A 13,048-nucleotide genomic window follows, 5' to 3' on the forward strand; every position below is an offset into this window, starting at 1 on the left:
TTGATCTTTATTTAACTAAAGTTCCGCTTGGTCCCTGGTTTTGTTGTGAAAAACAAAATAAAAGACAAAATTGTTGCATGTGGGGAATTAATCGTGGCTCAGGGTCCAAAGCTACCCTATTAGACTCCAAGAATAAACAATATGTAAAGATTAGCACAATCGTTTCCTTTCAGTTGAATAACAAGCAAAACATTTCCTATTTAAAGCTCTGCAAAATATTACAAGTAAATATAACAAAGTATATTTATGCTTATTACTAATTATAATGATAAGAATGAATGACCTGTAATCTGCCCACAAATTGATATGACTCTTAACTTACATACGTGATTTCTCTGATGTTTTCCTCCCTGCATCCTGTCTTTCAGGTATGACGATGCCAAATGGAACCCTCAGCACCTTTCTGTCTGCTTCCTGTATCTTGTCCGGGCGCTGGAGGACTATGCGAGCAGAGGCAACCTCCCTCACTTCTTTGCTCCCGAATGCAACCTCTTCTCGTCGTCCTCCTTCTCTCGTAAAGCTCTGGCTTTCCTCGTCAATGCCCTGAAAGAGCAGAGGAGGGAGGGCCTGCCCCTTCTGAAGCCTCCAGCTCTGGTGCCACCTCTGATGCCACCTCTGATGCCACCTCTGATGCCCAGGGAAGATTTAGATGAAACATGCAATGAGACGTTTGAGGAAAGGTCCTTCGTACTGGTTCACTTTGTGGACGCAGCACTGATGAATAAACTGGGTGTAGCATTTACTGTCCTGGTGGGTTATGCCTTCTATATCCTGTTATCTTGTTAAGTAATGAGAAATGTGAAGCATGATGCTGATTAAGTGAAAGCCTGTGACCAAAAACTGATTTCAGACATTTCAAGGGAAATCAAATGAACGTTATTGTAGATTGTTTGATGTTATGAAGTAGTTATAAAAAAAACATTTTACATCCTGATATTTTCTTTACTTAATATTAGCATTAAACTTCCAGGTGGACCTATAGTGCATGTCGTAGAGCTATTCCATGGCAGCCTTTCGATCCATGAAATAGTTCATTGATGTCATTAAAGGTTAGGTTGTGTTCACATTATTTACCTTTATTATTATTATTATTATTGTTGTTGTTGTTGTTGTTGTTGTTATTATTTCCCGTTCCCTCACTTTTTCTATGTAGAATTTTAAATCTTTTTGGAATATTGTGTTTTTGTGAAAATCAGATTGAATGTGACTTCCTTGCAACCTAAAAAAAATGTAATAAATGTATTTTATAGAAAGGTATTTAAAGTGTAATAAAGGAAAATGATAATAATAATAAAATACAAAAACATTAGTTTGTGTTTTTTTGTGTGCGTGTGGCTCAATTCACCATTTTAAATGTTGTGTTTTTGAAAAATTAAGTGTAACATGACTCATAAACTCATAAACAAAAATATTAATAGATCAAAAACGGAAATTCATCCAACAGCTTTTCCATTAGGTGTAATTATTGCTCAATTAAATAGCAATATATAGAAAAAATAATACATTGGACGATAATTATTGTAATTTTTTAATTAAATTGTCTTGCTTTCACAAATAATTATAAAAGAAATGAGGACGAAATTGTTTTGTCTGGTAAAAACTCTGAAGACAAAAATATATTTAATCAACATATATTTAATTAATTAATCCTGTAAACAGATATTTACAGGATGGTAGTGAGACCTGCTAGTGTTTGTTTGGAAAGGGTGGCTCTAAAAAAAGACAGGGGGCCGAGCAGGAAGGCACAGAGTAGAAGATGTTAATATTTTGCTGGGAATGACCTGAATGGACAAAATAAGAACTGAGTGCATCAGCAAGACAGCTCAGGTTGAGCGGTTAGAGAAGCGAGGCTGAGATGGTCTGGACATGCGCAGAGGAAGGATAGTGGATATACTGGACAGAAGATGTTGAATATGGAGCTGCCAGGCAGGAAGGAAAGAGGAAGAGGAGGTTCGTGGATGCAGCCAGGAAGGTGGTGGAGAGGGTTAGTGTGACAGAAGAGGATGTTGGAGGCAGGGTGAGATGGAGGCTGATGATCTGCTTTGGTAACCCCTAAAGGAAATAGATTGAAAAGACATAGTAGTTAACAGTGATACAGAAGAAATACACACGAGCATCTTTCAATAGACTTGAAGCACCTGGCAGCCAGCATAAATGCCTCCTCCTGCCTATTAGTGCAGTTATGTTGTATTTTGAAGCATTGCTTAAATTATAGTGGGAAACAGGGGGAAAAAAGCACTGTGTGTTAATTTATCAGTCAAAACTGCTGATTTTACCTTCAAAAGAAAAAAGTTAAAAACTTTCTTTTATGACGTCTAATATTTTAGCTCTATTGTCATTTTAACTTTATGATATATTTTTAACTTTATTTATTTTTGTTGTTGTTGTTGTTGTTGATGTTTTTAGCTGTTATTATTATTTTACGTTACACGGAACCTTGGCTCTCCCCATCGATGTTTCCTCAAGCCGCGTTTCGGTGAACCCACGACTATAAATATACGTCGCCGGAAACGAAACGCCCTCTTTTAGTGATCCAACATGGCGGTGAGTATCGTCTCACGTCGTACTGTGGCGATGAAATGTGAAGTTACGGTTAAAATCTGCAGTCATCGGAGCAGCAGGCTCATCCTGATGGCTGATCCGTGAACAGAGCCATAGACCTCACTGTGGTCGATCACACTGGGGTCGTATTTGTACATAAAAGTTGGAGAAAAGTGATTAAAAGTAGGAAAGCGAGTAATGCTAACCAGCTAGCCGCTAACAGACTCTGTGAACCCGTGCGCTTCCGCTATTAAAGTTCAGATTGCAGAGACGTTCAGGCCGCTTTTTGAGCGTGTCGTTATTTAATCGAGGTGTTTTTAGGCAGTTTAACGGGGTTGCCAAAAATCAGGACGTGTATGATTCTTGTGTCAGTGCTAACAGTAGCATTAGCAGCGGGGATATGTACGGACATGTTCTCCGGCCGGCATGTGTTGATCTCAGGCTGAAGTAGATCAGATCATTGACAGGACTTAAGAGACTGAAGGAATAAACTGAAGCTCGAGTTAGGCTGGTTTGTTAGCGGAACAGGAGCAGCTAAGATGGTGTGAGGACTTTGGATGATGGTGGTTTTGTCATGTTTTATATTTTTGAGTTGCTGATCCTATGTGTTGTTCCCTTTCAGGACCAGGGTGAGAAGAAGGAGAACCCCATGCGAGAGGTCCGCATTCGCAAGCTCTGCTTGAACATCTGCGTGGGAGAGAGCGGAGACAGACTGACCAGAGCTGCCAAGGTGCTGGAGCAGCTCACGGGGCAGACCCCCGTCTTCTCCAAGGGTAGGTGTCTGTCTCACTTCAGCAAACAACACAACTTCGTCACTGTTACACAGTACAACCAGGTTCAAAGGTAAAGTCCCTGTGTATATGATAAAGGACAGTACAAATATACAACACAAGAGTGCCATATGGACAGGTGAGGGTAAGACCAAACAGAATCTAAGCTATTGGGATGAAACGGTCTCTGAGGCCTGAGTTGTGAGTATTGAAGACTGTAGCATTGCCATTATTTGTATTTTACTTTGAAAACTCACTTGCCAATGGCCTCTCTTGGACTTGCGTACCTCCTGACAGGAGATGGTGACTGTAGTCCTCGTTTGGCATTAGTGATATTGACGCCTGTTGCAGGTTCTAGTCGGGTCCTCCTGCATAGAAAAACAAAGTTTTCACTTTCTAGCTGTGGTTTAGTCTTAGTTAGTAGTTGTACTGTAATAAAATATGCATAATTCACTTAACTGACTTCTGCAACTGGTGCTGATGAGTGAGGGCAACAAGCCAGCAAATCTGTGGTAACGGGTCCAGGTTATGTTTCTGTTCTCAGTTGAGTTTAAGCCTGTTTCTTAAAGTCAAGAAAACTTCTTTGAAAAGTCTATTTTACTGTTAAAAAAACAAAAATGATCACCAGACTTTTTCAAATCCTAAAGTCAAATGTAAGCAGCTGAACAGAGGTTATGAGTAACCGCGGCACACATCCCGCCTTGTGTTTGATGGGCCAGTAGCAGCTCAACTTTTTAAACTACTTCCTGTAGCCCCTTGCTATGTGTCTAATCTTAAATGTGTACCTCCTTGAGGAGGAATGGACTGCATTTTGGAAATATTCCACTCCGCTTCGTGCCGTTATGGGGACTTAAAGGTTGTTTTTGTTTCCTCCTCCTGCAGCCCGCTACACTGTGAGATCCTTCGGTATTCGCAGAAATGAAAAGATTGCTGTCCACTGCACCGTCCGTGGAGCCAAAGCAGAGGAGATCCTGGAGAAGGGACTCAAGGTCGGTGTCTCCATGTCATGTTTTACCTGCATCCATGTGATCTTTTTCCACTTTTCAGCCCTTGGTGTCGCTTACCCAGACTGATAAATGTTAAGGTTTTATATTGTAGTGTTTAAAATTTGAGTAAAACTTAAAATCATAGAAAACTTTTCAATAAAAAATGCATCGTTCTTCACAAAAAACAAATTGTATTAATGTATTCAGATTTGCTGTCGTGTTTTGGGGGAATTTTCTTGTGCTGTTGCTGTAAATCGGTTCTCCTCTGCTGCTTCCAGGTGCGTGAGTACGAGTTGAGAAAGAACAACTTCTCCGACACCGGAAACTTTGGCTTCGGCATCCAGGAGCACATCGATCTGGGCATCAAGTACGACCCCAGCATCGGCATCTACGGTCTGGACTTCTATGTGGTGAGGAAGACTCAAATGCCTTTAAGAGTAGATAATTGTAGCGCTTATGGTTGGACTTGGTAGGTCAGTAACGGCTACTTGTCTCCTTTTGCTTTGATTGTCCGTGTGTGGGTGGTTGGTGCTGTTTGGACCTGTCATTGAAGGTTTTTGAGGGTTTTATGGTTTTAGATGACACTAAGACAACAAATCATAATAAATACGATGTAACGGGGATTTATTTGACTCGTTTAATCCTCGGAGCAGCTTCCTGCAGTAGGTTTGTCTCAAGTGCTTATGTTTAGCAGTGTTTTATATTCATGTCAGTTTATTTGATGCCATCATTGTAGTGTGGCCTTTGCAGTGAGGCACAGAGCTGCCTGTGTTTCAGCAAAGAGAAAGTTGATTTTTAACAAAACGAGACGTCCTTTCAGCCTAGTTTAATTTTAATGTGGTGACAGCTGAATGTGAAGTGCGGTGCAGCTGCATAGACTGTCATTATAAACCCACTCACAGCTGCATGCTGTTAACTCGGATGTGACGTCTGATTTAAAAATCACACACAAAGCTGATCGTCTTTAACTGAAGCAGGAGATAAAAAGTTAAGCTCTGCTTTAATTGAGTTTACTTTCTCCTATTGAAGTTGTGCACTGTGCAGCCAATATTTGCTAATGTTTTTGTAACATTCAAGTATTAGATGATTGTTTTTATTTCATAAGCGAATCAAGTTTTGAAAACTGTTTTGGGGGCTGTACTGAGGTCAAAGCTTTGGCTTCACAGACGCTCATTCATGCTGCTCGGAGCCTTTTCTGAAGCGCTCTCTCCTGTTTGTTGCGTTCAGGTTCTGGGCAGACCCGGCTTCAGCATCGCCGACAAGAAGCGGAAAAGGGGCCGCATCGGTTTCAAGCACCGCATCCGCAAAGAGGAGTCCATGCGCTGGTTCCAGCAGAAAGTGAGTACACAGATCCTGATTGCTGCCAGATTACGTGTCCTTTTTGGAAGAATTACCCTCTGTAGGGCAACACTTTCACCACCAGGGGGAAGAGTTTCCCACTGGGTGTGCTGCTCATTTCCTGTAGAGGCTTGACCTTTTTATAAGACCACTGTTAAGAACGAGAATGTGCTGTTAGTGACCTGCATGAATGAAGGTTGGGTTGATTTGGTCATAGCAGGTGCTTCTTAACATTTTTTTTAATAGCTGACGTTAATTTTTGAAGTTTTTAAACAGTTTCGAAAGAAAGAAATTTAGAAAACGCTCCTTTAAAAGGGACAAAGACGAGGAACAGGATGTTTGACTCAGTTTGAGTGTCATCAACCTTTCAAAGCTCAAATGTTGACCAAATGTTAAACTTTTATTTTGAAGGGGAAACCCTGATATTTGTTGAACTTCTAATTCAAGTTAAATGCTGAACATGTATCATAAGATTTGGTGGATAATTTGCTGAAAAGTAGCACCTTTGAATCAGAGGAGGCTGACTGTATTATTATTTAGAATTATTGAAAAGGGTAATTAAACTATTTAAGTTTTGAAGCTTTTTAAAAATTCACGTCCTTTTTGAGTGAAACGGTTCTTCTGAAAATTCAAATTCCTTCATGTGTAACCTCCCATTCTCGTCTCCTCTCTTTCAGTACGATGGCATCATCCTCCCCGGCAAGTAAAGGACCACCTTTTGATCTTGTTTGTAACAAAGTAATAAAATGGAAAAAATACGTTTTTGTCTCGTGTTTTTTATTTTATTTCTCAGATCTTTAAAAAGCAACAATAATACAAAGCTGTTAATTGTTGGAGGGAGAAAAATCTGACATACAGAAATGTGCCAGCTATCAAACTTATGAGGGAAAAATTGAAGTATTCATTTCTGAAATGCAGCAGCATTAATTTTACTTGCGTACAGTAGTACTACTTTAATCTGCTCACTTTAAATGCAAACATGTTTAAAACTGGAATAAAATTCTGATAAAAGTACTAACATCCTTCAGATTATTAACATTTGAATTATTCTGATTCAGAGTTGCAGTTTCCTTATTTTGCTAATTTTTTTTTTTTTATTTAAGCTTTATTTATGCAGGTAGTCCCATTGAGACTCAGTGTCTCATTTACAAGACACAAACATTTAAATTAAACAATAAAACAAGTTCTTCTGCTCAACATTCTCATAGCAGTAAACATTTACTGTAAATGGAGCGGCTCAGTCCATTCTAACTGCAACCTGGAGCATTTGCTGTTTTTGTCTTTTATTGTTTTTGTGTAAACTTTGGGCTCTAAAATCTAAAAATTAAAATTGCTCATTAGGCTCTTGGTGCATTTTCGTTTTATTCTGTTCTATGTCTCAGGAAGAAGAACATGCTGCTTAAAGGCAACTTCTTTAATATACTCTAGTACAGTTTAAATGTACCCCTGCTGTGACACCAGCTATAATTCACATCATGCAATAGGCATATTAATGAAAATAAAATAAAAAATTAATGCGTGTTCTGCAAAATGAGTCCTTCAGAATCACGTGCTCAAGAAAACTATCCTCACTGTGTAACAGGAAGTGTTGAGATGGTTGAGAAGCAGAAACCATGGCAACAAAAGACAACCCTTCACTTTGCAGAGCTCAGGCAGCGCTCTTCCTGTTTCTCTAAGCACAGAGGAGCAGGTACAACTCCTGCTGGATTAGTGGGTGGATCCACGAAGGTTTATGCTTCATAACTGATCGTGATCAAAGACACTTGACATCAGTAGGATTGCGATTTATCCTTAAGGCTTTAAATGCCTGCAAAATACTCAGTACGATTTCCAGGCTCCTGCACAGTGCCATGTTGCATATGATAAACCTGTGTTTTTGCACATGATAAATAATCTATATATTTATGCCCAAAATGCTGACTTATTTGATTATGTCTAAAGTCTTCATGTAACTCTGTTACACAAGTGTGATGTAAAATGTAAATTAAAAAGGAATCTGGTCAAATAAAATTAAAATTTTTTTATACCAAGCGCATACATCTATATAAAGCAAATACATTTTTAATTTTATATTTTTGTTGCATTTTACTCAAAACTATTGTTTCATGTTTACGAGGGACAAGGATAATGAATTTCTTAGGTTTTATTGAAATCGTGCAGTCATGTTTCCTGCACTGATTTTCTGCCCTGAAAAGCAGTAAGTCGTTCGTGTCTCTACTTCTAACGTGACGTCTAGAAAAGAGAGTGTCCACAATAAACGAGGCAGAGTCGACTTGTTTTGATCAGATTGTCTTTATTCAGTGAAACTCCACAGAAACCACCCAAACACATGTTCAGCCAATCAGATGAAGTGCAGGATGCAGAATATTTATCTGTGAAAGTGCTCCACAGCTGCTGGAGTCTCACTGGTTCTGCAGTTTGTCTTAGTTTCAGTTAAAACAGGTGAGCAGTGACACCACTTAATTCTTTATTTGTATATTTTTATCCTTTTATTCAGATTTTTATGCTTTTTTTATGTTTTGGGGAAACTTAATTGTTTAGTGTTGAAGCCAAGTTGCTTAAACTTTTTTATTTTTTTATATATTTTTCCAGGCACTGCATCCGCATATTTTTTGTCTTTTTTGTTACGTTTAAGCTACACTACTTAAAATTAAATATTAAATAAATAAATCCTTGACTACATGATCGTTTGTTGCTGGTTTTCTTGAGTTGATCTTGAGTATTTCAAGTTTCCTGATGATAAATCGTCATATTTTTTGCAGTTTTTCTCAGTTTTTTTTCTCGCTGTAGCAGACACACACTCCTGCCATCACTCTCTCACACTCACACACACATTCACACTTGTTTTGACAGCCACGCGCTGGCTTAGAAACATCTTGGTGCACAACCTGCGGATTCACAGCGACGTTTGATCAAACCACCCCAGACACAGATAACCTTTTTTCCATCTATCCGTCCTTCATCATCCACCTGTCGCCTCTCTTCCTCCACCGGCTCCACCTTCCCATCCATCCGTCACCTTTTCTGTTTCCAATCCACCTTAAACCTCCTTCGGACCATGCAGTCTCCTATTTATTCTTTTAAAACAGCTCGGGTGCTGTGGTTGGCTCAGATTCTAACTTCATAAAAATGGAGGACACACGCACGTGGACAGAAATGTGTCTTTGAAGACGTTAAATTGGATAAATACAAGACTGGAACTTTGAAACTGAGTTTCAAATCAATCAGCTTACAATTTTTAAAACAATAAAATAAATTATAGCATCTGAGCCTGTGATCTTATCTTTTTTGTGTTTTGTTTGTATTTCACTACTTTTTGGATAAATAAAGTATTTCATCTTCTTATTCTTACATACATGCCCTGTCACTTGTACTGGATATTGCATGTTTTCATGTTAGCTGCCTATAATTGCAAGTTTAAATGTTTAAATCTTCGGTCAGATTGTCGATTTGAACGAAGTAAAACACTCTGGAGCCCATTTCTTACTGAACGTCCATCACAGGAAACGCTGACGTCGGTGCAGAGAGACACTTTTAGTTCACCTTAATCAGATCAGATATAAGTTGACATGCAGATGAATGGTGATGGCTCAAACTGTGGGAGCACCAGTGTGTGAACATGGGGAAGATGTGCGACTGTCGTTCAGACGTCATTATATAAAAAACAAAAAAACAAAGACACGTGTATTTAACTCCTCGACTGTCTGTGGCCTCTGTCGTACCTGAAAGCAATGTCACCATAGCTGTATTAATAATGTTTGCTGAGTATGCTCACTTATGTTAATATGAACTTAATATGCATGATAAGTGTGACTTTACCATGTCTACATTCACATTTGAGTGTTTGAGTAAATGTTTTCTCAGATGTTTACATTTATTTTGTCATTTACTCAGCACTTGCGGCAGTTTAAAGGTACTTTTTGTAATTACCCTTTAATTAAACCTGTCACCAGCAGGGGGCAGCACTCTACTGATGTTTGTTGAGATTTTAATTTAGATGTTTTACTTTTGATCTTTCTTTTGATCTACCCCTATTTCCTCGACAGGCTTTGCCTTTTTCCTGACAGCCACAGTAAATACCTTTAAATTTATTAAATTAGTGGCTGGTTAAGCTACGCTGACTTGCTGCAGCACATCGTGTTATTACACAAAAATCTGGCCCGGCCCTAGTTTGCCTCTTACACACAGAACACAGATGCTTTGGACATAAAGTCATAGCAGCTTTTCAGAACTTTAGATCATTTTTCAAAAAGGTTTGGAACTTTTTTTAAATGTAGAAATTTACAACATGAACCTTTAAGTTTATCTGTTTTGTTCTTAAATTGTGACGTTCACTAAACTTTTCAGAAAAGACATCAGACATGATCCAGATGTTGTCCTGAGGTTGACCCGCCCCTGCTCTCCTCTGGTCTCTCTCCTCCTCCGTGTTCCTATGCGGTGGTGCTCTGTGATGAAGACATGCTGCTCTCTCTGCTTCGGTTCTTGGCGACCTGCTGCTGATCTTCGTTGCCCGGGGTGTTGCGGTGCTGCCGGCGCGGTGTTTGGCGATGCGGGAGCGTCAGGGTGCAACAGGAGACTCCAACCGTGGGCTCGGGAAGATCCTCGGCCATAGACCAGCTGTCTGTGGCCGGGTCGTATTTCTGCACGGCCGCCTTGTAGCGTTTCTCCGCTTCATTCCAGCCGCCCAGCAGGTACAGCTTTTCTGCCAGCGAGGACAGACCTGCAGTGCTCACACCAAGAGGCAGCGGGGCGGCCCGGCTCCATGATCCACTCTCAGGAGAGTAGACCTCCACTGACAGCACATCCACCCGCTCTCCACCAGGCCCCAACTGGCTTCCTCCCACCACGTACACCTTCCCTCCGACGGTGGCGGAGCAGTGCCAGCCGCGGGGCGTCTCCATGGGAGGCTTCTCGGACCAGGCGTCGGTCTCCACGTTGTAGCACGCCACAGAGCGGGAGTAGGCGCAGTTGATGTAGCCACCGGTCACCAGGATGTCTCCGGAGGGCAGAGTGGCGCTGGCGTGGCAGCAGCGGGGCATCTCCATGGGGGCACGCATCTGCCAGGTGTTGGAGGAGGGCAGGTAGCTCTCGCTGGTGGCCAGGAGACCTTCCACGTTGCGCCCGCCAATGGCGAACAGTCGACCGCCGCTGGCAGCCAGGGAGAAGTGTGTGCGGCGCTGACGCATGCTGGCCAGGTGGAGCCAGGTGTTGAAGCGAGGGTCATATCTGATGTAGGGAAATGGATGAGGAGAGAGTCAGTTAAAGGCTCGTTCAGGTAAAAGTGGGGCTCTAATATATCTGATTAGGTAAAACCAAAGTAGCAGGGACGTGTTACTGATCTAAAGGTCCTGTTGATGTATTGGTTATAAATGTTTTTCCAGACGTTCTGCAGTAATATTCTTTTTATTGCTTTAATATTTTCTGAGACGTGATCTTCTATCAAAGTCACCATGATATGATCAAAGAGCAGCATTAACCCCCCTGTGAGCTTCACTACAGTCAGATATCTGAGAGCGTCCTGCTGGTTGTTCCTGCTCCCACCTGCTGAGGGTGCTGACGGCGTGTTTCGCCTGGTTTCGGGCGTCGTTCTGGTCCTCTCCTCCCGCCACATACAGAAAACCATCCATCACAGCCACGCACTGGTTGAAGCTCTTTGCTGGCAGCTGGGTGAGGTGACGCCAGGTGGCTCCTCCGTCACGAGGGTCCCTCCACAGCACCTAAATGCCAAGGTCAAAGGTCAGTTTGGCATTTTATTAGTTTTAACTGAATATAAAGAGTACAAAACTAGCAAACAGTGTGATTCCTAAGAAATAAGTCAATCTCAGCCCCAGGATCAAACGACATGTCCTCTCACTCATATTTCCCCATTGAGGGACAATAAAGGATATTTCTATTCTATTTCTATTCAGTATAGTCACACATTTTTAGCACCGACCTCTCGGCTCAGAGCTCTCTCGGTGAGAGACGGACGCCCTCCGACGATGAGCAGAGTCTGATGCCCGGCGCGGACCCGCGTGCGTCGGGACTGCAGGGTGTTTTGCTGGTAGGGCAGCAGGTGGTAGTTCATGGCGTCCACCAGCAGGCGGTGACACTGGGGGTCCTGCATCATGCGCGGCACAGGCTGGATCTGGCTCACCAGCTCGCTGGCCGGGATGGTCTCAAAGCGAACGTGTGACAGAAGCTCTGCGGCGTGAACCTGACGGGAGGCATCAAAGTCGAGCCACTTCATGGCGAGCTGGAGGAGGAGATGACATCACTGGATATGAGAGATTTAAAGATTTAGCATAAACTCTCTCATTTTCCAGTCCTGCGGCGGCCATAGTTGTTCAGGACACCCACATCTCCTGATTTCTGTTTGTCATGAAAAAGTTTTAAAATGTCTTGTTTTGGCACTTATGATTTAGGTTTAATTAATATGATTTGTGATAATAACTCACCGTTTGGATTCAGTATGTGTAATTTGTTGTGCTACTAAACCAGTCCGGAGATGGTAGCAGTTTAATGTATCTACTGAGATATTCACAGACTCACATATGGTCCAGTTTATAAATAAAATCACTTCTTCTCAGCTGTTTGTCTATTTAAGTTTGTAATGCGGCTGAATATTAATAAACAGGCAAGGAGTTATACTTGGGGCCTTATGCTCACAGCCGACCTGCAGCTGACTGGTTTGGATTGATGGGTCTGTGCTGGGTTCTCAACAGCTGGTCTGGGGCCTGTTTTTAGTCCTGGATGAAAATAGAAGGAAGTCCCAGAGGGTCAGCGAGTTAACACTGCAAGTGTCAGGAGTCGCCTCCAAGAAGAGCCGGCACTACTTCTCAGTGAGCACCTGAGAAGTTGATATTATTTTCCCCCAAATTCACAGTAAGAAGCATTTTAGTAGAATTTGGATTAAAATAAACTTAAGATTAAACCGCAGCTGTGATTAATTCGGCCGGAGGTGCTGGAACGATGTTATATTAACAAATAAACACGATGTTTGACCTCTGACCTTGAAGGCGGTGACCTCTGAAGGCAGCAGCAGTGAGTCGTCCTGCAGGAAGGCCGAGATCTGCTCCACGGTCAGCTGGTTGAAGAGCGGTGTCTCTGCAAACTGCACAAAGTTCTCCAGCACAAAGCGGCGGGCGGCGTCGCACACAGGCAGGAGGGCGTAGGCGGCGGCGATGTTCCAGATGTAGACACAGGTCTGTACGTTGAGCTCGGCCAGCAGGAAGTCCACGCACATCTTGAGGAGCTGCGGGATCTGCAGGGTGGCGGCGGCGGACACGGTGCAGCTGATGGTGTACAGGGACATGTGGACGCGACCCAGGTAGGCGAAGGTGATGACATTGGCCAGACCTGCAGACGGGGAGTCACCACATAAACTGAAGAACTTAAGAAAGTTGTTTAGATAAGGAGTGTCATGCATCGGTA

General features: G+C 42.0%; 3 protein-coding genes across 4 annotated transcripts in view; 2 read left to right on the top strand and 1 right to left on the bottom strand.

The window, feature by feature from the left end:
• Nucleotides 1–786, top strand: part of LOC102212731 (cyclic GMP-AMP synthase) — an 18,910-nt gene extending 18,124 nt beyond the window's left edge. Inside the window, exon 8 of the mRNA XM_005739826.1 lies at nt 369–786. Coding sequence (XP_005739883.1) covers nt 369–786 — 418 coding nt within the window. The remainder of the gene's footprint in view (nt 1–368) is intronic.
• A 2,314-nt stretch (nt 787–3,100) lies between these two features.
• rpl11 (ribosomal protein L11) lies at nt 3,101–6,393 on the top strand. Its single transcript, XM_005739805.2, has 5 exons — nt 3,101–3,314; nt 4,194–4,300; nt 4,576–4,707; nt 5,525–5,635; nt 6,313–6,393. The coding sequence occupies exons 1-5, from the start codon at nt 3,116–3,118 to the stop codon at nt 6,340–6,342; spliced, it is 579 nt and encodes a 192-aa protein (XP_005739862.1). The 5' UTR covers nt 3,101–3,115; the 3' UTR covers nt 6,343–6,393.
• Nucleotides 6,394–9,876: 3,483 nt separating this feature from the next.
• The window catches only part of klhl43 (kelch-like family member 43), a 12,801-nt gene continuing 9,629 nt past the window's right edge, over nt 9,877–13,048 (bottom strand). For both annotated transcript variants that reach the window (XM_005739806.1, XM_005739807.1), the window contains 4 exons: nt 12,627–12,973; nt 11,571–11,870; nt 11,177–11,352; nt 9,877–10,861 (listed from right to left, as the gene is read on the bottom strand). In XM_005739806.1, the coding sequence (XP_005739863.1) occupies nt 10,066–10,861; nt 11,177–11,352; nt 11,571–11,870; nt 12,627–12,973 (1,619 nt within the window). In that variant the 3' untranslated portion in view covers nt 9,877–10,065. The remainder of the gene's footprint in view (nt 10,862–11,176; nt 11,353–11,570; nt 11,871–12,626; nt 12,974–13,048) is intronic.

The sequence above is a fragment of the Pundamilia nyererei genome, unplaced genomic scaffold (genome assembly GCF_000239375.1).
Source record: "Pundamilia nyererei isolate P.nyererei 1_Seehausen unplaced genomic scaffold, PunNye1.0 scaffold00093, whole genome shotgun sequence".
In the NCBI taxonomy this organism is placed as follows: domain Eukaryota; kingdom Metazoa; phylum Chordata; class Actinopteri; order Cichliformes; family Cichlidae; genus Pundamilia; species Pundamilia nyererei.

Bases quoted from the DNA above. Each gene is read 5' to 3' on its own strand.
- rpl11 (XM_005739805.2), top strand. From the start codon at position 3,116: ATGTTTTATATTTTTGAGTTGCTGATCCTATGTGTTGTTCCCTTTCAG. The intron at 3,315-4,193 runs GTAGGTGTCTGT...CTCCTCCTGCAG, and splicing joins GACCCCCGTCTTCTCCAAGG to CCCGCTACACTGTGAGATCC. The intron at 4,708-5,524 runs GTGAGGAAGACT...TGTTGCGTTCAG, and splicing joins ACGGTCTGGACTTCTATGTG to GTTCTGGGCAGACCCGGCTT.